Genomic DNA, 19,752 nt, shown 5'->3' with positions numbered 1-19,752 from the left:
TTGTAACAATACATATTATTTAAATATTTCATTTTCAGACATCTGTGTCTTATGTGCATTGTTTCTATATTGAATTAAAGTCGGTTGGTCACCCTAGTTATCACATACTCTGTTGTATATTTTATTAGTCTTAGTCCCCAGGTGTTAGGCAGTAGATTTTTTTTTCAGGTGTTTATACTTTGTTTTTTCAAGACAAAAAAAAAAAAAAAAAAAAATACACAGTCACAGTGGAGAGAGACAGGAAAGACAGGGCAGAGAGAGGGGAAGACATGCAACAAGGGGCAAGGGACAGAATCTAATCCAGACTGCTGTGGATAAATTGGCCTCAGGAGAACACGGTAAACACACTACACAGTGAGCAACTTTCTGTTTATATAGCTTCAGTCAATGCTGCTGAGAACTGCAGTGATACAATACGGATCATGATGACCCATGAATCGTTATACGTGTTGTACCATGGGGTCATTGCTAATATCCAGCTCTACAATACAAAGACACTCAGGCATGATTATAGAAGAAAAATACAAGCACTTACTAAAATTTTGTTACCTCCATTTTCCTTGCACAGATTATGGGTAAATTCTACATGAACCATCATCACATGTAAATATGGGAAACTTAATTCATCTCCTGTAATCACTACTTAGCAATATTTCCACTGTTGATAAGTGTTGATTTTTCAGTGATGATTATTTTGAGTTGACAAGGGCAGCTGTTCACAACTATTCAAAAAATAAATGTTAACTTTTGTGTGTGTGGACATACAGAAACACTGGCGTAGTGCCAATTTTTACACTCTGAGTTAAATGAACACTGACGGTGTCGCTGTGTTGCAAGTAATTTTAACCGGGCACTCTGAAGTGTAGATGGCACGGCAGCTTCAAATTCTTTGTACCTGACATCTATGGGAGCTGATGAAAGCTCTAAAAGCTCTAAATCCCTCTTTCCCTTTGCCAAAAATGTTGCCATGGCAGCCAGCAGCCTAGGTTACATATGACGACAACAATGACAATAATAGACACCATCCAGTCCACTGACTGGAAACCTGGAGCTCATGCTTGAACTTTACTTAAAAAAAAAAAAACACACACACACACTGACCATTTTACAAAATAATCACTGTCTTAATGCTGTCACTGGCAGTACTAATATGGTATTAAATAGCTTAGACTGAGCTTCAAGTTGTGTTTGTTTATTTTTGTTTGTTCTCAATGCCATGCATATTCATATTTCATTTTCTTTTTACCAAAGCAAAATATACTGGCAATGTTAATGCACACACTTTGTATTACTTGTATTTCTGTATTTTTTGTTCTCCAAGATTCAAGAATCAAGATTTCAATGAATCGCTGTCTGTATATTGATTCATCCTTTAACATGTAGCAACTGAAAGTTCAACTGAAGTCACATATTACACTGTTTTGAATGTGCACATATTTTTGAGTCACTGGAAATCACATATGCTCTCAAACTGCTTTATTCACTGGCAGAATACAACAGCTGGTCTCTTGGTGACAGTGGACAGAAGACCCAACTTGTTGCAACTCATATGGAAACTGGTCTCCAATTCCTCTGTTCTTGGTCATGCCTTAAACACCGCAGCATAACTTAACTGAGAGTCAGTAACTTCTATTATGACAATAACAAAGTTTTATTAAGTCTTAGTTTAATTAACATTAAGTCACTGAGTCTACACAGCTCATCCATTTAATTATATGCTTGCCTTTAGGACAGCACATCTTATTCTCTTGTATGCTTATTATTCCACCAAATTTCCACAGTTTTGGCATTACCCCCTTAGACCAAACCCGATTGCAAGAAGTGTGCTGTTAGGGTTAGGCTTATCTAAGCATCCCCACTTACAGATTTTTTGCAATTCCAGTTTATATGTGATTTTTGGCCCAATGCACATGAATTGTAAATTTTTTGCAAGGTTGTACGTCGCATAGATTTTGTGATATGTACACACAAAAAACACGGAAAATGTACGTCTTGTGGAGCAGAAGTTACCTGTCAGTTTTCGGACAGATCCGACATAAAGATGTCTCACTATTGCAGTTTAAGTGTGATTTTTTTGGGGACACAATACACACTGATGGCTGAATATTCAGAGGGGTCAGCTAGAGAGCAGGTCCCCTCTCAGTGACACAGAGATGCACACGCGGCTCTGTATCTCTCCTTTTCTGTCTCAAGGGCCACTAGCACTGCTGCCAATACATCCCAGTAATCACCCCAAACACCATAGCGAGTCCCTAGCAATCACCCCAAACACCCATGCAAGTGCGTAGCAACCATCCTAAACACCCTAGCAACCCCCTAGCAGCCACCCCAAATACCATAGCAACAGCCTAGCAACACCTAGGCCACCACCCATAACACTATAGCAACTCTCTAGCAGCACCTTAGCAACCATCAGGAACACCATAGCAACCGCCTAGCAACACCTCCAGATAGCAAAGTGTTGGTGGTTTAGCACATGGCCACATGCTTGGCATTATAGGCAACCACATTTTAATTGTCTTCAGAAACTTTAAATGTTTAAATTCTACTTTACTCTCATTATTCTCATCTCTCCTCATTTCCATCTGTCACTGTATGTCTCTCTCTCTCCCTTGCTAGCCTTTCTCCCTCTTTATGCCTTTATCTCTCTGTTTCCTTCTCTCACCCTCCCATCCAGAAACTGGAGTGAAGCCAGAAAACACTGTCTGTTCTTCCTACTGCTAAGGAAGTTAGCTCACCCACCACCAGCCCACACAAATGCACACATACACACAAATATACTAACTGAATCTACAAATGGACACACACACGTACTCACCAGCCCATGCACACACATACAGCGCATATGAAACACACACGCCCACATAAACACTATGCTCACCTAACACAAGCATATCAAAGACACACACACGCACACAGCACACCGCCTTGATGGTGTTTAATCTGAGCCACGCAGATAGATAGGCAGCATGCCTCACTCATCTAGCCACACCAAAATGTGTGTGCGCGTGTGTGCAAAAAACTATTCTGACTAGCAACAAGCTGCCATTTGGTAACACACATAGACGGGGTGACATCACATCATTAGGTAATGCCTGTATCGCAGAACTAAAATGGACTCAACTGACATTCACTGTTATTGCCAATCTCAAGTATAGACAGTTATAGAACAATTAAATCTTATTAAATGGGGATTCCTGAGACTTCATCTTATCAAATATGGATCCATGGCCCGGTGTGTATCAATTTGGGAGTCCTTGACATCAAAAAGGTTGAGAAGCACTGCTATAAGCAGTCTAAAACAAATGACTACTACTGAGTTTTTTTGTCTGCAGGTGCGTGATATTTCTGTACCAACCTAAGTCTAATACTTACATTACGGAAGTCCCTGAACGGGACAAACTGCACAATGTCCCGAACAGCCTCCTCTCCTGTGTTGGACCTCAAGACGCTTGCGTCACCGTCCAGGAACTCCATCGCGGCAAAGTCTGCGTTGCCCACACCAATGATGATGATTGACATGGGCAGCTTAGCAGCCTGTACGATGGCCTGGCGTGTCTCATCCATATCACTTATGACACCGTCTGTTATTATGAGGAGGGTGAAGTACTGCTGTAGAGGGGAACAAGAGCAGTAGGTGGGGAGAGACAAAGAGAGAGGGGAAGGGCAGATAGAGGAGATGGATAGAGAAAAATAAGGAGAAAGAGGGACAGAAGACAGGAAGGCAGATGAGTGAAAAGATTTACTTGAGCTTTGCTATGTTGCATCATTTAATTTCATCCTGGTTGTGGATCACACAATCCCTGAAAAACATGGAGTCTGCATCAGGAAGGAAACAGGCTGGATAAATTAATGATGATGATGATGATGATGATGATGATGATGGTGACGGTGACAATTTTGTTGTTTACCATCAAAAATGGTAAGTACTGGGAGTGTAACGATTCATTTACTGCATCATTTCATCAACAAGAAATTCTGCCAATTCAACTACACTGATCTATTAAAAGAAGTAAAAACAATGTATTGCTCTGACTTTGGTATCACTTGAATTTAAATGCTTTGAGCATATTCATTAAAGATTCTTAAAAAAAAAAAAAAAAAGTCTACATTTTGGTGATCTAAGGAGAGGATAAGATAGGATGAACTTTAATCTTCAACTATTAATCCCCACAGGTGGAACAACATAGGGTTCAATATTATATTCAGAATATGTGAAAGGAAACACATAGCTTCACTGCAACACCAAGAGGAACTGAGTGAAACTCTGCTGTAGAGGGTGAGAAAAAGAAGACATGGGCAAAGATAGAGCTGCGGCAGGGGGTGTGGGGTGGTGGGTGCAGAAAGTATTGGGAGAGAGAAAGAGAGTTGGAAGTAAAAGAAAAGGGCAAAATGCAGAAAAGATATTAAACAATGGCTTTGGCTTTTCTGCACTGTATCATGTAGGGTCTCATTCACATGATGGATCACTCCATCTGTTCCTGGTAGCAAAATAAAGAGAAAAGAGGAATGAATGGAGGATACTAGTGGAACAATCTGCTCAAGAATAGGAAGGAAACAGATTAAGCTGTGTAAAATATGTGATGTAGACCAGAAAATCTGGCTGTAACCTCAGCTCATTGTGAAAGAGTTCCCTTGCAGGTTTTGCTGTAACTTCCTCCAACATTTGTGTGCCACCTGCAGAGCGTGGCTTAAAACAGGCAGCACGGTCCTCAATGTGAGGGGTTTGGGAGGTCAGAGGTCGAGAGGCTCCAGCTAGTAAATAGAGAGGCACTGGGGATGGCAAAATAAGAAGCTCCTTCACGTTCTACCATTTAATATGTACATTGTACCTGTGTGTGTAAAAGAAACGAAACTTTGAACTGTTCCTTGCCCAAGGTTACAGAGAGAATGAGCAAACAGGCAAATGGTAATCACCCTGTCAGCTGTTTTTCTCTCAGACTTCACTCATGTAATGAATCCTGAACATCAGACTGAATTTGTTTTTTATGATAAGCAAGCGACACAGGGGATGCATATGCAACAAATCACTTTTGGGAGACCTGTATGTTTTAGGTGAGCACTGTCATAAAACTTTATTATAAACACAATGGGAAGGCAGAGAGCTATTTTATAAAGCTACCTCTATTATTTTGCATTCTGAGATGGATGAAGAGGAAAAAGGACAGAGCAAGAAAGAGAAAGGGAGGGGAGAGTTAGAGAAATGGACAGTTCATAGCAGAGAAGGAGATGTTTGGGAGATAAAAGAAAAAGAAGGGACATAAATAGAGAATAAGAGTGACAAAAGTTAAGGAATTTTCTATAACAGAGATTCTACTGTAGCAACATACAGGTATTTTTTATTATTATTATTATTTTAGTGATATGTGGTGTTAAGTGCTTATTGCTGTGGTGGCCTTGCACTGCACCTCTCACAGATAATTTTGTAAATCAAACAAGTGAGACACAAGAGATACATGGTTACCCATAGTAGGGGTTTTGGTGGTCAATGCTGTTGCATCTGGTCCCACAAGTCCAATGGTCCATAGACCTCACTGCCTTGTTAATTGTTCTTTTCACAAGTTTCACATCAAGCACCAATAATTTGTTGAGCACAAGGTGCATCTGATGCTCTTCTATATTGCACTTTAGAGGACTTGTGCAATATAGTTACCTGACATTTAGCTTGTATATTTATTGTTGTTTGTTTTCTGTTTCTTTTTTTCTTTTTTTCTTTTTTTTATCCTTTTAACCACACAGGGTTTGCAATTTTAATTTTGTTTGTACCATTGGTATAAATGACAATAAAGGCATTCATTCATTCATTCATTCTGGATGAGAAGAGACAATATACATTACTGTGTTGGACAGTGCTGATATGTGACTTCTGAGACTGTATTTGACAGCTCTGCTGAGTCATGTTAAAATAAATTTTGCTTTTTTGGCCCTGTGTCCTTGTTACCACTCCACCCACTTAATGCTTGAATAACCTGCTGCTTAACCCTCCTATTCTGTTCATTTTGGGCTAACACTCATGAGGTTCCCGGTCACATGTGACCGGTAACATTGTATTTGATTATAAATCCACTATGATACATATTATCACCTAATGTTGTGTTAGATCTTTTTATCAACTTCTGCTCTTGTGAAAATGACAAGTTTTGAACTTCTATTTGCTATGGATGTGCTGTAGGCCTAATTTACCTGAGATCATACCATTCGTTTTTTAGGGAAAAAAACATTATATGGATATTATTTTGACTATAACAAATACTCAGATGAAACATATTGTAGTATTTATCACAGAGTACTTCATTTCAATGTTTTCCAAGGACACTGTTTTGAAAACATTTCAATTTTCTAAATAGTGGCAAAAAAATAGCATCTTTTGTGTTCCCGTCAGCATTGACCAGTATGATTTAGCTAGTCATCCTCATGACATTTTCACATGGAAGGTGACCGTTCCTCTCAGGTGGGAATGAGGTCCAGGAAAAATTACCATTTTTGGACTGAAAGGTGACCACAACTTCAGCTGGGTCTTCTTCCTGACACCTGACACCTGACACCTGACAACTGACAGGTGACAGGTGACAGGTGACAGGTGACAGGTGTTGGCAGTTCCCGTGGTAGGTTCCCGTGAGGGTTGCCATGGAAGCCAAAAAGGGGCAAAGTTGTGTGTGTCTGTGTGTGTCTGTGTCCATGTGTGTGTGTGTGTGTGTGTGTGTGTGTGTTGTGTGGTGTTTGTGTGTGTGTGGGTGTGTGTGTGTGTGTGTGTGTTGCCTGCTCAAAGACACCTACATGTTGGGGTGGTGGGAAAGAATCTGAGAGATTACTTTCCCGTGGGGTTGCCATGGCGCCAGAAAGGGTAATAGGTTGTGTTGTGTGTTGGTGTGTTGGTGTGTGTGTGTTGTGTGGTGTGTGTTTGTGGTGTGTGTGTGTGATGTGTGTTCCTGCTCAAAGACACCTAAATTGGGGGTGGAAAGAGTCTGAGAGTTTCTTTCCCGTGGGGGTTGCCATGGAAAGCCAAAAGGGTATAAGGTGTGTGTGTGTGTGTGTGTGGTGTGTGTGTGTTGTGGTGGTGTTGTGTGTGTGTGCCTGCTCAAAGACACCTACATGTTGGGGTGTGGGAAAGAAGTCTGAGAGATACTTTCCTGTGGGGGTTGCCATGGAAGCCAGAAAGGGGTATAAGGTGTGTGTGTGTGTGTGTGTGTGTGTGTGTGTGTGTGTGTGTGTGTGTGTGTGTGTGTGTGTGTGTATGTGTGTGTGTGTTCACACACATCTGTGTCTGCTCAAAGACACCTGCATGTTGGGGTGTGGGAAAGGAGTGTGGGAATGTGTTTAACTCTATTTTAACACTAATGTAGTCTTACCCATTCATTTCTAATGACCGGTCATTTGTGACCGGGAACACGATGGGTGTATACAAGTTAAATAAAAACATTCAAAAATAATAAAAATTCTCCAAATTTATTTTATGTGTTCAGATGCCATGTGTGAACAAAGTCATGGAACCTCATGACAAACAGATGAAATTAACTGCATTTTTTGGAGAGAAAACTTGTACACCGGTCAGATTTGTGTGTGTGTGTGTGTGTGTGTGTGTGTGTGTGTATGTGTGTGTGTGTTCACACACATCTGTGTCTGCTCAAAGACACCTGCATGTTGGGGTGTGGGAAAGGAGTGTGGGAATGTGTTTAACTCTATTTTATACACTAATTGTAGTCTTACCCATTCATTTCTAATGACCGGTCATTTGTGACCGGGAACACGATGGGTGTATACAAGTTAAATAAAACATTCAAAAATTAATAAAAATTCTCCAAATTTATTTTATGTGTTCAGATGCCATGTGTGAACAAAGTCATGGAACCTCATGACAAACAGATGAAATTAACTGCATTTTTTGGAGAGAAAACTTGTACACCGGTCAGATTTGACCGCGAACACGACAGGAGGGTTAAGTAATTTAATGATTTAGTCTATCAGTGAATTGGTTTTTGTGCTGAAAAGCCCCTGAATGCTGAATGTCCTGGGTTTGTCTCATGTCTTTGCTCATAAAAATGTTGGATACCTGGCTTCAATGATTTGATTACTCAATTGAAACAGGCTAGGTTAACTTTCATTTAGCCACAGATGGCCATTGGCAGCGATTTTTGCCCGAGGGGCAGACACATTGTTTCAAAGTGGTGAGATTAAGGGCCCTATTTTAACTCCCCAAGAGCTGCGTCCTACTGCACAGTCAGTGAGGGCATATCCAACTCACCTGCTATTTCGGTTCATCTGAGTGCAACGTTAACCACATGCGTAAAGGGGCTGGGTGTAGTGAAATACATGAGAGAGGTCTGGAGATGAACTTCTGATCAGCTTCATGTAATTCATAATATTAGAATAACACATTAATAAATAAAGTAGACATGCAATTCATTATTTATGTTTTTTCTAAAATAAAGTAACAAATGGAACTAATCCAGCTCCTATCCCCACTGTTCCCTCCCCTGCTATGTGTCACACTCTACTGTCCATGTTCAGCTGAGCTCCCCTCTGCCTTACTGTTTGCAATGTCTCCTCTGAAAAGTCATGCTGACATTATAGAGAACTGTAATGTACCACGTGACTAAAACACATCTCCAGCACAGCCAAATGGTTTCTCCACTACATGATTCTTGCCCTCAACCATACATTGCTGAATCTAAGCTGTTCTTGAATTGTTGGCATAATATCTGGTGTAATAAGCCATATGCATAATAGGTCTCCAAACACCCACCCATCCAGAGTGCCCTGGAGGCCGTCCGGAATGGCAAAATTGAGGCTGCGTGGAGATTAGACATGGTCCTCTGGGCTCTTGTTGTAATGACTTAATTTCCTACCAAAATAGCACATCTCACTTTGGGATTCCTCATTTTAAAAAAATACCTCCCTCCTTTGCAAAAAGCCGGATGCACAAGTATGAAAATACCACATGAACAGGCAAAGCATGTTTCCAAGCCACAAAAATACCAATTGATTTTAGCGCTGCTTGCAAAGGGCGCACTTAAAATCCTTGGTTTGTAATAAGTTGCATTTTTTGGGGTGGGGTGGGGGGGGGTGGGAGGGGTGTAAATATAACCCATTTACAAATCCTGTTTCCTCATTGCTTTAACTACTTGGTCCCTAACAGTTAGCATGGCAGCTCACTTACCATTGCTGATGCTGTTGGAGGTGGGCTACAGTCAGCTTAAAGGCGGCTCTAAGAATGTTAGAGTCCACACATTAAATTGAATGGCGTTAATATTATCTCTTCATCAGTGGATGGCATAGAAGCACAAGGCTTTAAATTAGTAACAGAAGCTGTGAAGCAGTCTCCACAGTTACTGCAGGGAGGACATATTTACAGACATTAATCATTCATAGATAAATTAGTTAATTAATCAATCAGGATGATTAACCTACAATAAATAATAATAATAATAATAATAATAATAAAAAAAAACAGACACCATCTACAAGATACAGATATTTTCAAGACAAATTCTCACACACACACACACACACACACACACACACACACAACCACACACAGGGGAGGCTCTAAGCCTGTGTCTTTAATGTGCTAACAGCAGCGCTCATTAGAGAATCATTACCACACAGACAGGGACGCTCGCATACTGGGACACACACAGACTGCAGGGCAGCGCAGAATATTTGTGTTATTACGAGGAATGTGTTCACACACACACACTCACAGGCAGTCGCAGGTTCTCTCATTATCAGAAACAGCAGCACAGAGACAGTGCAGCGACCAATGTGCTCCTAACAAACACACACACACCCACCCACACACACACACACATACACACACACACACACACACATAGTTGTCTACCATCAACATGTAGTCTTGCATATGTGTATGTTGCTGTTGTCACATTGCATTGCCTTACTCCATTCTATGGAATCACTGTAATGTAAAACTAGAAAGTTACTAAAATCATTTTTCTCCTTTTTCTGTCTTTTGTAACAGCAACAAAAGAGTACTGCAACACAAAACAGAGAACAGTAAAATTCTTTGTGTATTTTCCTCATCCATTTTTTCCTCAACAGGGTGACAGGATACAATTAGGGACAAAAAGCACTGTGGGAGCATAATGATACCCAGCTACCGCGCTCTCCTCAGAGTTAGGCAGGAGAGACACACCACCAGAGAGAGACTCTGGTCTGTGAGCCATTTGTTGGAATTTTTATATTCAAAAGCCCCCTTGAACATGTCAGTACATTTTTAGTAAAACTGACCCCGGTGGGAACAGTTAGTGAAACGCTGAGTCCTCTGAGCTGCACCAGGGAAAGGATGCCCCTAAGGTGGCAGTGTTAGTGCCATGCTCTGCCCGCTGAGCTGCACAGGTAACAGCACCTCTAACCCGAGCTGTGGTCCTTGTTGTTTGTCTGCCCTACAGGTAAAAAGAGGCAAAATGTGTTCCCAGAGATATGGACTCGGAGCACGGCGTCAGAAACAAACACCAGACATCCGTTTGTATGCGCACTCGTTCCACTTTAGTTGCATTCAAACCTCTGAAGTCCTTGGCCTATGAATACATGAGCAGAAACACACTCAGGTTAAGCAGATCAAGGCAAACTAAACAAGCAGGCTTGCAACACAAGGGATATAAACCACCCGGATGTGACCCGGATTCATCACCATGGTAACTTATGCTGCAATCATAACCTGCTTCGGACCAGGTTAGGTTCATCTCAGTTTCATCTTAAAATCGGCTTTTTTCCTGCTTGCTTCAGGTAATATGTCTGTTAACCCTTTAAATTTTACACTGAATATCATCCACAAAATACAAGAATACTAAGCCACAGCAACTAAATTCCACTTTGAGAGATATTTTTATGCTTGCTCCTTATATTTTATTTGCTGCCAAGTTTGTTTGATGCTGCTGGTACCGCATCTAATAAAACACCAGTTAAAAGTCAAAGTCTATCACACATAGGCCCAATATTATATCAATTATGTTTATTTCACTGGATATTGACAAAAACTACAGTGATTTAGATATATCCTTCGTTATAGGATAGCAAGTCCTACATGTAATTCCTAATGACACCTTTTCCAAGGTTGAATAAAGGTTAATGAATGAATGAAAAGTTTAAAAAGATATTTAAAAAAATATGAATAGGAATGTTCATTCATTTATCCATGATGAGAGTCTAGATTTGTAAATGTAGAATAGTCATTTGTTTCAGAGGTATTTCCTGAAAACACTGCTGAGCTTGTTCTTTCCTCTGTAAGTCCTTTCAGTGATGCCTGAGATAAACAGAGCTCAACCAGAGTTAATTCATCAGCTACACTGATACACACAACACTACACCGAACAGCAGTATAATTTGCTGTGTATTGTTTTGGTAGTTTGTGTCACAGCACTTACTTCTGTGTAATAGATTAAGGAGAACCTTCATTGAATATTACATTTCTGCTAATGAACAGGTAACTTACCAAGCATATGTGGTTACATGGTCCATCTTCCATTTTTACAATTAATCAAAATAAAAATTCAAGGCCTCATGCTGTACACTTTTCCAGGGTTTTATTTTAACTAGGGCTGAACGATTAATTGCATTTGCGATAATATCGCGATATGATAAAACGCAATTTCCTAACCGCAACTTGCGCGATTAGAAGTTGGTCACGAGACGCGAGCTACAGCGAGTGGAGCTCTCAGCCGCACCAACTTTTCATCCTGCCCTTTAACCCGTTGCGCAGTGGCCTCTGACTCAATGGAGCAGTCAGAAACTGACACAAGTGAGACTTTAGTCTCGAAGAGGAACAGCACGTCGGTGGTGTGGAATTATTTTGGTTTCAAAAAAGATGTTGAAAATTTAGCAAACACCGATGGTTCAAAGGCGTTTTTAGTTGTAACAAACATTTGTATGTGAGCTTGTTGCCTTGGGAGCGGAGGCGGACTGGCTAAGTTCGCTAGCTTGTGAGCTTGTTGTCTGGGGAGCAGAGGCAGGCTGTGGCCAGAGTCACCGTCTTCATGACATCATGAAGTAACGGAAGTGCAATCTGCTCGTTTTAGTTTCAAAAAACGGGCTGTGTGCACTTCTCCATTTATCACAGGTTTAATGCATGGGACAGTATTTATGTGGCCCTAAGTCCTTCCCTATCACGCAAAGATAACAAAAATTGCATTTTTCATGCAATGGGGCCTTTAAAAGCAACTCAAGGGTCTACGAAAAGCATAAATATTGCTAAGAAAAAATTCACTGACAAAGATATCAATGCACAAAATCAGACTGGCCATCCCAACTTCACAAAATACCACTTTTTAATGTTCAATTTTTGACTGATGTGAGCTGATATTAGAAGACATATTGGAAGACATAAGATGGGGCGTATTTGCCCATTATAGACTGTAGACTGTAAGGCAAAAGATGAAAAGGTAGAAAGGCTCCCAACTGGTCAAAATTGCTCCTCTTCTACATTTGCTATAGTCCTTTTATTGTGCTTTCTTCATCTCCATAGCCACTTGTCATACAAATATCATCTGGTAACACATCTCTACTGCTGAACTGTAGCTGTCACTGAGCTGAGTGACAGCAAGAACAGAGCACAGCAGGACAGCTAGTTAGTCACCAGCAGAAACCGCTCTCTCAGTGAGAGGTTCCTTTGTGGAGTCTTACCAAATAAATAGTTCCAGGGGGAAAAAAACACTTTGGCAGTCCAAGCCTTCTTTTATAGATTGGTTGCAATGTTTAATGGTAACCAGGGAGCTTGGGATCCATCTTAATGCTTTCTCAAATCTAATTAAATTGTGCCAAAATGGGCACCCCAATGGCTCACTGGATAAGAGCGCGTACCATAAACCAAAGCTGAGTCCTGATTGTGGCATCCTGGGTTTCAATTCGACCTCAGGCCCTTTGCTGCATGCCGTCCTCTCTCTCTCCTTTCCTCTTTCTCTCTACTGTGACTGTCAAATAAAGCAGAAATGATAAAAAAAAAAAATTGTGCCAAAATATACCAAGTGTATCATCCTGACAGCTTTTACAGACTGGTCCTGCTAGCAAAGGCTGATGTCTACAGAGACAGAAACATGAGTTTCTATAGAGGATGTTTTATTTTACCTTGACATGTTTCAACTGCCGACTGCCGACTGTGACCTGTCGTTTATCAGCTGTTTTTCCAAGGTGTGGTCAACCTGACAGATCTGACAGATCCACCAGGTTGACCACCCCCCCGTCACAGACGTCAGATGAGGAAGACTGCAGTTGGCAGTCGAAACATATCAAGGTAAAATAAACATCTTCTACTTTGATATTTGCCTGAAAAAAGTAACAGAAACTCACATATGAAAAGTAGGCATGATGAACCTATTCGAACTAGAGACAGAAACAGCCAACAGACATCTGAACCATTACACCAACAAACTTAAGTGGGAATATTCATCATACCAGGGTCAGAACACACAAACAGTCTAAAAACCCTGTCGAAATAATTCAGGATTCCAGTGTGAATAAAAAATACCTGCATGCAAAAAGCTGTGCTGCTATTACGACATGCATCTAAAATTATATTTCACCACATTTCACACCACATGCGTTGTTTGGCATTCAGAAAAGAAAAACCCTTTCTTGGTAACCTGTTTACGAGCTCATGGGTTTCCAACCCTTTTTCTGTATCAAGGATCTCCAAAATACATGCACACATGCTCAGACTGCCATTTGAGAAGATTTTGTCTGAAGGAATCTCTGATGAAAAATATTGTCAGGGTTATGTATTTAGACTTTGTCTTCTTAGTTTTTCCCTGGACTTTATTTTTGAACTTTGTGGACTTGTGCATTCTTGGTCTCTTGTGTGTCCCCCCAGAGTCTGTGCTTGTGGATGTTCTTTGAGTCCTGCTCATGCTGTCTTTTGCTTGTTTTTGGTGTTGTTTCCTTTGCCCTGCTGTCACTCATTTAGTGTTTTCGCCTGTGTCTTGTTTGCCCCTCCCAGTTCCCACACCTGTCCTGAGTTGTGTTTCAGCCCTGATTGTTCTGTTCCCTCCCAAGTGTTTCCCTCAGCCAGCTCTCCAGTCTTGTGTTCCAGCCCCCTCACCAGTTGTGTCTTGTTAATTTGTTAGAGGCTACTCACATAACCCTATTTGTGCCATGCCCAAGCACATTTGACCCCAAAATCCGGATTATTTGACTAGTGTGATCGCTCCGTTCCGTGCTGAAGCACAGTACACTTCCCCGACTCTGGCACGGTTGGAGGGGGTGTGCTTCAGCACGGTGTGCACGTTAATGCACGAGCATGACATAAGCATGACATGATTTATGTCATAAGTATGACATAAATCATGTGACCGTCCCTCCCAGTTTCCTCCTGCCTCTGCAAAATTGTTTTATTGTCGATTAACTGCGAATCACCGCCTCGCACAATCAATGAGCATGTTCACATGCACACCATATTCCTGTATTATTCAGAATATCAACAATATTCCGGTTGCGCATGAGTCATGTAAACATGCACCGCACCCGATTAAGGTCGTATTCCGGTTGGAGAGAATTCCGAATAAGACCCCTGGCATATGCCTGTTCCAACCAGAATATTGTGGCATGTAAACACCTTAGTCGGAAAATGCCCCGAACCAGAATATTCAGTTACGCCTGCGCATGCTCGATACGCAAGGAATCCTGGGGCGTCTTTGTTGCTATGGTTACTGCAAGCGGGAAGAACGACATGGCGAACAGCATGTCGAAAAGCAGCAAGAGCCAGGAGACTGCAGTCTGCCTTCAGCTAATGAAAGACTTAAATATCATGGAGTATATCGATGGGAGAAAACACAGAAGTAGCGACAGAAGAAGAAAAAGACTTCTTCCTCTGTATTTCCGGCAGACTAGACGCCTGTACACGTACTGCTGCCCCCATGTAACATGTAAATGGAATATTCCAGTTGCCGCAGCGCAGTTACCTTAACCGGAATATTGACCCGAATCAGAATTTGGTGTGCATGTAAACGTAGTCAATAATCAGCCACGTTGTCTGTGTTGTTGTCCGTTGTGCTGCTGCAACCACGTATAAACAAAAGTCGATTTATAATGACGTTGGGCCATGCGTGTGTCATATTTCAATGTGATGACATGCGTACCGGAGGCTATCGCGCTTTGTGCAATGTGAGTGCAGGCCAGCAGGGGACTGGGGAGGGAGGGAATTTTTGCTTCAGCACGATACAGAGCAACTGGGCCTAATGTGAGTAGGCCCTTAGTCTATAGTGTATTGAAATCTGATTTTGAGTGCTGTCTTTGTTGCTTCACTGTATGTGTGTCTAATCTCAGCGCTCCCAACTAAGAACATATTGAGTTTTGGCTTTCCCTTAAAATACAAATCAAATCAGAATGGATAGACTTATACAATTATGTGGATCTAACTTTCAGAAAATGTCATAAAAGTTAAATTAATCTATTTGTCCTTTGGCTGGAGATCCCCTGTAACTTTCTCAACGACCCCTTGGTGGTCCTTAAGACACCAGTCTGAAAACCACTGTACTAGCTAGGTGCTTTGGAGCCATGTACCTTGTGTTTGTGCCGTCTCCAATCTAATAAGCAGCTAAAACTAAATGTGAGGACTATAGACTTGCTGTGACAGCAGCTCAGTGGGCAGAGGCTCCTAGTTATCTAGTCATTACAAGACAAACAACTAGGAAGCCTGTTCACTAGAATTAAACTACTCTTGTTTTTTGTGTCCAGAATTTTTTAAGCCTTGGGGAAAATTATCTTAATGGTTTCTAGTATTCTGAGTGTTTTTTTCTGTGTGTGTGTGTGAGAGAGAGAGAGAGAGAGAGAGAGAGAGAGAGACTTTCACTAATAGTGGAAGATGCTGTCACTGATTGTTCTGTGGTTGAATTTTTCTTTTTTAATGAACATGCATGTCTTCCCCAAAAGGATTACTGTTTTCTGGTTGGATGCTAAAATTGAACCTGACGTTCACTCTTAAAGCCTGCATGCTGTGAGAAAATGAGAGAATTACTATATCCCATCTGTTTTGGCTTCGAGCCGTCATGACTCCCAGGTTAAAACATTAGGTGTATTTATATTTAATGCAGCACCATAGTTCTGAATGTAGTGTGTGTGTCAGTGCTCTAAAATAACACGCTAGGTGAAAATTCATTTTGACGGGTGTTTAAAAAAGACTCACTAGCCAGCTTGGCCGGTGATAACTGAGGCAATCGTGTCGGTCAAAGCCACCCTCCTTACGGCTCTGTTCTCGGTCAAATTTCCCCCTGTACACTACATTTCCCATGAAAAACGTGCCATGACGTTTCATATGCTCATTGGTTGCGTGTTTACTTTACGCAGCGGTCTCCCGTTCGCCTGGCAAACCAGCACTGAGGAGAGAGAAAACTAGTCGAGCGGAGTGAGAGACAGCGAAATACAAAACACAAGAAGTGGCGATGGTTGGGACAGGCTGACGAGAAGAGAAAGGATAGGCCGACCAAAGAAGTAGAGGAGGAGGAGGATGATACTGGACCTAGCAAAATGAAAAAAAGGAAGATTATAGGGTTGAGCCAAGGGTTGAGCCTTGATGAATGAAAATCCTCATTGGGTAGCTGACTATGTCCACATTGTGTGATAGGCCAGTCACAAACAGTGCCCCAACACACACACAGTTCACTGCAGCTGTGCCCTGCTCTCACACACACACACACACACACAGGGACAACCTCTCTGTCACTCACTCAGGTCTGACAGCTCACATCCCGTCTCTCTTCAATACCGGTCAGGTTTTGTTCAGCTCGCTCTTACCTCAGTTTGTAATCACTGATAGTCAGTAGAGTTTCTGCTAAACTTGATCAGTAACAGATGCGGTGGGTTTGAGCAGACAGGCTGAATGCAACTCACATCGCGTCTCTCACTGACTCTACACCGGTCGTTTTTTTGTTTGTTTGTTTGTTTGTTTACCATCTGCTCGCTCTTACCAGCTTGGTTTTTGATATAAAGTCAGTTGGAAAACTTTGCTCATACCAGACGTGGTGCAGAGTCACAGTCTTAACACACACACCACTTACACACATACATTATTATTTCTCATTTATTTTGGCTGCATGCACTGAGTCTGACACTTTCTCACTGTAGTTCATAAAAAATAAATATAGTAGTAGTATAAATATTACAAATTAAGCTTTATATATATATATATAATACATATTCTCTCTCTCTCTCTCTCTCTCTCTCTCTCTCTCTCTCTCTCTCTCTCTCTCTCTCACTCACATTAAGATACACAGGCACATGATGGACAGTGTCTTTTGCCTACAGAGCAGATCAGTCACGGGTACAGGTAACAGCGTCTCTGCCATATATGACGGCTGCCAATAATCGCAGACACAGAACAGTACTTGGAGAGCCTTTTAGCTTTCTTCTTGGGCATCCCAAGTAGACACAGACCTCTGACAACCAATCTGTGAACATGTCCAAGGCTGCCAAAAATAAAAACGAGTAGCCTACACCTAAAGCCTAGCTCTGAGATGGTATTTATCAGCGGTTGGTATTTTATGACCTTCGTCATAAAGGCCTCCTCTAGGCTTGAATCAAAGGTGATTGCTATCTCTAATAGAAACACTTTTCTGGACTCCTCATCAACAATGACAACATCTGGTGTATTAGCAGACAGTTGTGAAAGGCTATGTTGGTCATTACAGAGATGGAACATGGATGCATTGACACGGGTATGTGTGTACATTTTCACTGAAACTGTGAAGTATTGTGATATGTCCTTCACGATAAGATTCACTATTCTATCATGACGTGCTATGTACATTCCTCTGTAAGCATGGCAGCCATTCAAGATATGTGACAAGGTTTCGGTGACCTGCTCTGTGGTGTGGTGCAAGCAATGAGGAGCCTGAGTGGAGGGAAACCAGATAGAGAGGTTGAGTCTTGTCGGAAGAACCTGTAATCTGCTTTTAATTGTGAATATGACAATATCCTCATTGAGTGCGGTGTTCTTGAGAAAGGAGTGGGAAACAGAGTGGTCAGCTGTGGGAAGGCATGCCAGCTTTCCCTGAAGTTTCAGTCCAGTCCAGTCCACACACACACACACACACACACACACACACCATAATCAACATTATGTTTAACTTTGTGTGGGGAAAAAAAAAAAAAAAAAAAAACTCTCCCTGACAAGAACCTTAGGTAGTAAAAAACAATAACAAAAAATCACTGATCATAAAAAATTAAAAAAAATAAAAATAAAAAAGAAAGTTATGTTGAGTATGATATCTCTTGTTCATTGCATTTTACTTAGTACTTCATCATTGCCTACTGCATGTGTTTTATTCGTTGATGCACTTAAGAATATTCATCTTCTGTGTTTATAAAAAATTTGTTCTGTAAATAGTTTGTTTACTATTGTGATCAAAAACATTGATCTGAATTCTCAATTCTGAGGCTGTTCTGTAAATAGTTTTCTAATAAACAATAAATATGGCAACCCGTATCAATTTCAGGCTTAAAATAACATACCAATTTAAGCCTCACCCATTTCTGGTTTAGGCCCCGCCCGCTCTGAGTACAGATACGGATACAGATAATGTAGATGGTTGAACAGATACAGATACAGATAGTGATGTACTCACTCATCCCTGGAAGTTTAACTGTAGTGAGGCAGAGGCTTAGCTGTAGTTCAGTTCAGTTCCTGTAGCTCAACCTGGCCTGTGCATAAGACAGGACCATTCATTTAAGTTCACTGGGTACACATCGTCATTTTCCCTTTCACTACATACATACTCAATGCTTAATAAGTATCAAATTCATATTCACCTGCATAACAAAAACACAGGATACATTTTAACTAAAGTGCATAAATAACAAGAAGGGGCACTCCCAATTAGTGCAGTTACAAAGTGCATTACAAGAGATCTGTCATCAAAAGCAACATGCATCATTATATCATTTCATTTGTCAATATAATACAATGCAATACAATAATCTCTGATTTGACATTCATTTCGGTTCATTTCAAATCAATATAAGCACTCAATACCAGACTTTTAAGTCAAAATACACACTCAATAAGTAGCGCAAGCCGCTAAGCTAACGGTCCCTTTGAAATATATGGAGACAGCTAGGCTAGCGGCAACAAATATAACAAACACTCACCACTTCGCTTAAGTTCAGTTTTACATGACGGCTTTAGGCAGACTCGCAAAGGAACACAGCGGTAAGCGGCTCCTACAAAGTTAGCAGTCGCCACTGTAAGTATACCTATATCAAAAAAGAAACTGTTAATTACTCCAAATCCACCTGCAGCAAACTCTACTTCTTCTTCTTCTTTGGTGTTTAACAGCAGTTGGCATCCTTATGTTGCATTACTGCCTCCTGCTGCACTTATTCAATATTTCTCCGCCTTCACAATCTTCTTATTAATCCGGTCTCTTCTAGAAACTCAAATGCCATCCCTCTACCCTCTTCTGCTTCCATAATCTCAATAAAATCCTTCATATTTATTTCCATCCTTCCCATCTTTTGAAGCCCTGTCATCATTTTCCTTCTTTCTTTCCCACACTGAATCATGACACGATCTACTGTCCCCCTCTCCCCACAATGCTCACACTGACTGACCTGTTGGATGTTTTTTCATGATACATAATGCATTGTTCAAATTACAATGTCCAAGTCTTAGTCTACTAATAATAACCTGTTCTTTTCTGTTTCCTCCCATTTCTCTCCATTTTAACCGTTCTCTGAATGTCATATGTGTCTTCCTTTTGTTTCACTATTCCAACACTGTTGCCATTGCTCATGTATCTGCCTCCATAC

The 19,752-nt window shown here is 41.1% G+C and overlaps 1 protein-coding gene across 2 annotated transcripts in view; it reads right to left on the bottom strand.

Moving 5' to 3' along the window:
• cpne2 (copine II) overlaps positions 1–19,752 on the bottom strand; it is a 113,884-nt gene that overhangs the window by 1,634 nt on the left and 92,498 nt on the right. For both annotated transcript variants that reach the window (XM_030052995.1, XM_030052996.1), the window contains exon 15: positions 3,376–3,612. In XM_030052995.1, the coding sequence (XP_029908855.1) occupies positions 3,376–3,612 (237 nt within the window). The remainder of the gene's footprint in view (positions 1–3,375; positions 3,613–19,752) is intronic.

The sequence above is a fragment of the Myripristis murdjan genome, chromosome 6 (genome assembly GCF_902150065.1).
Source record: "Myripristis murdjan chromosome 6, fMyrMur1.1, whole genome shotgun sequence".
NCBI classification, from domain to species: Eukaryota; Metazoa; Chordata; class Actinopteri; order Holocentriformes; family Holocentridae; genus Myripristis; species Myripristis murdjan.
The sequence above is the reverse complement of the archived record's forward strand: the minus strand, read 5'-3'. Positions and strand labels throughout refer to the sequence as shown.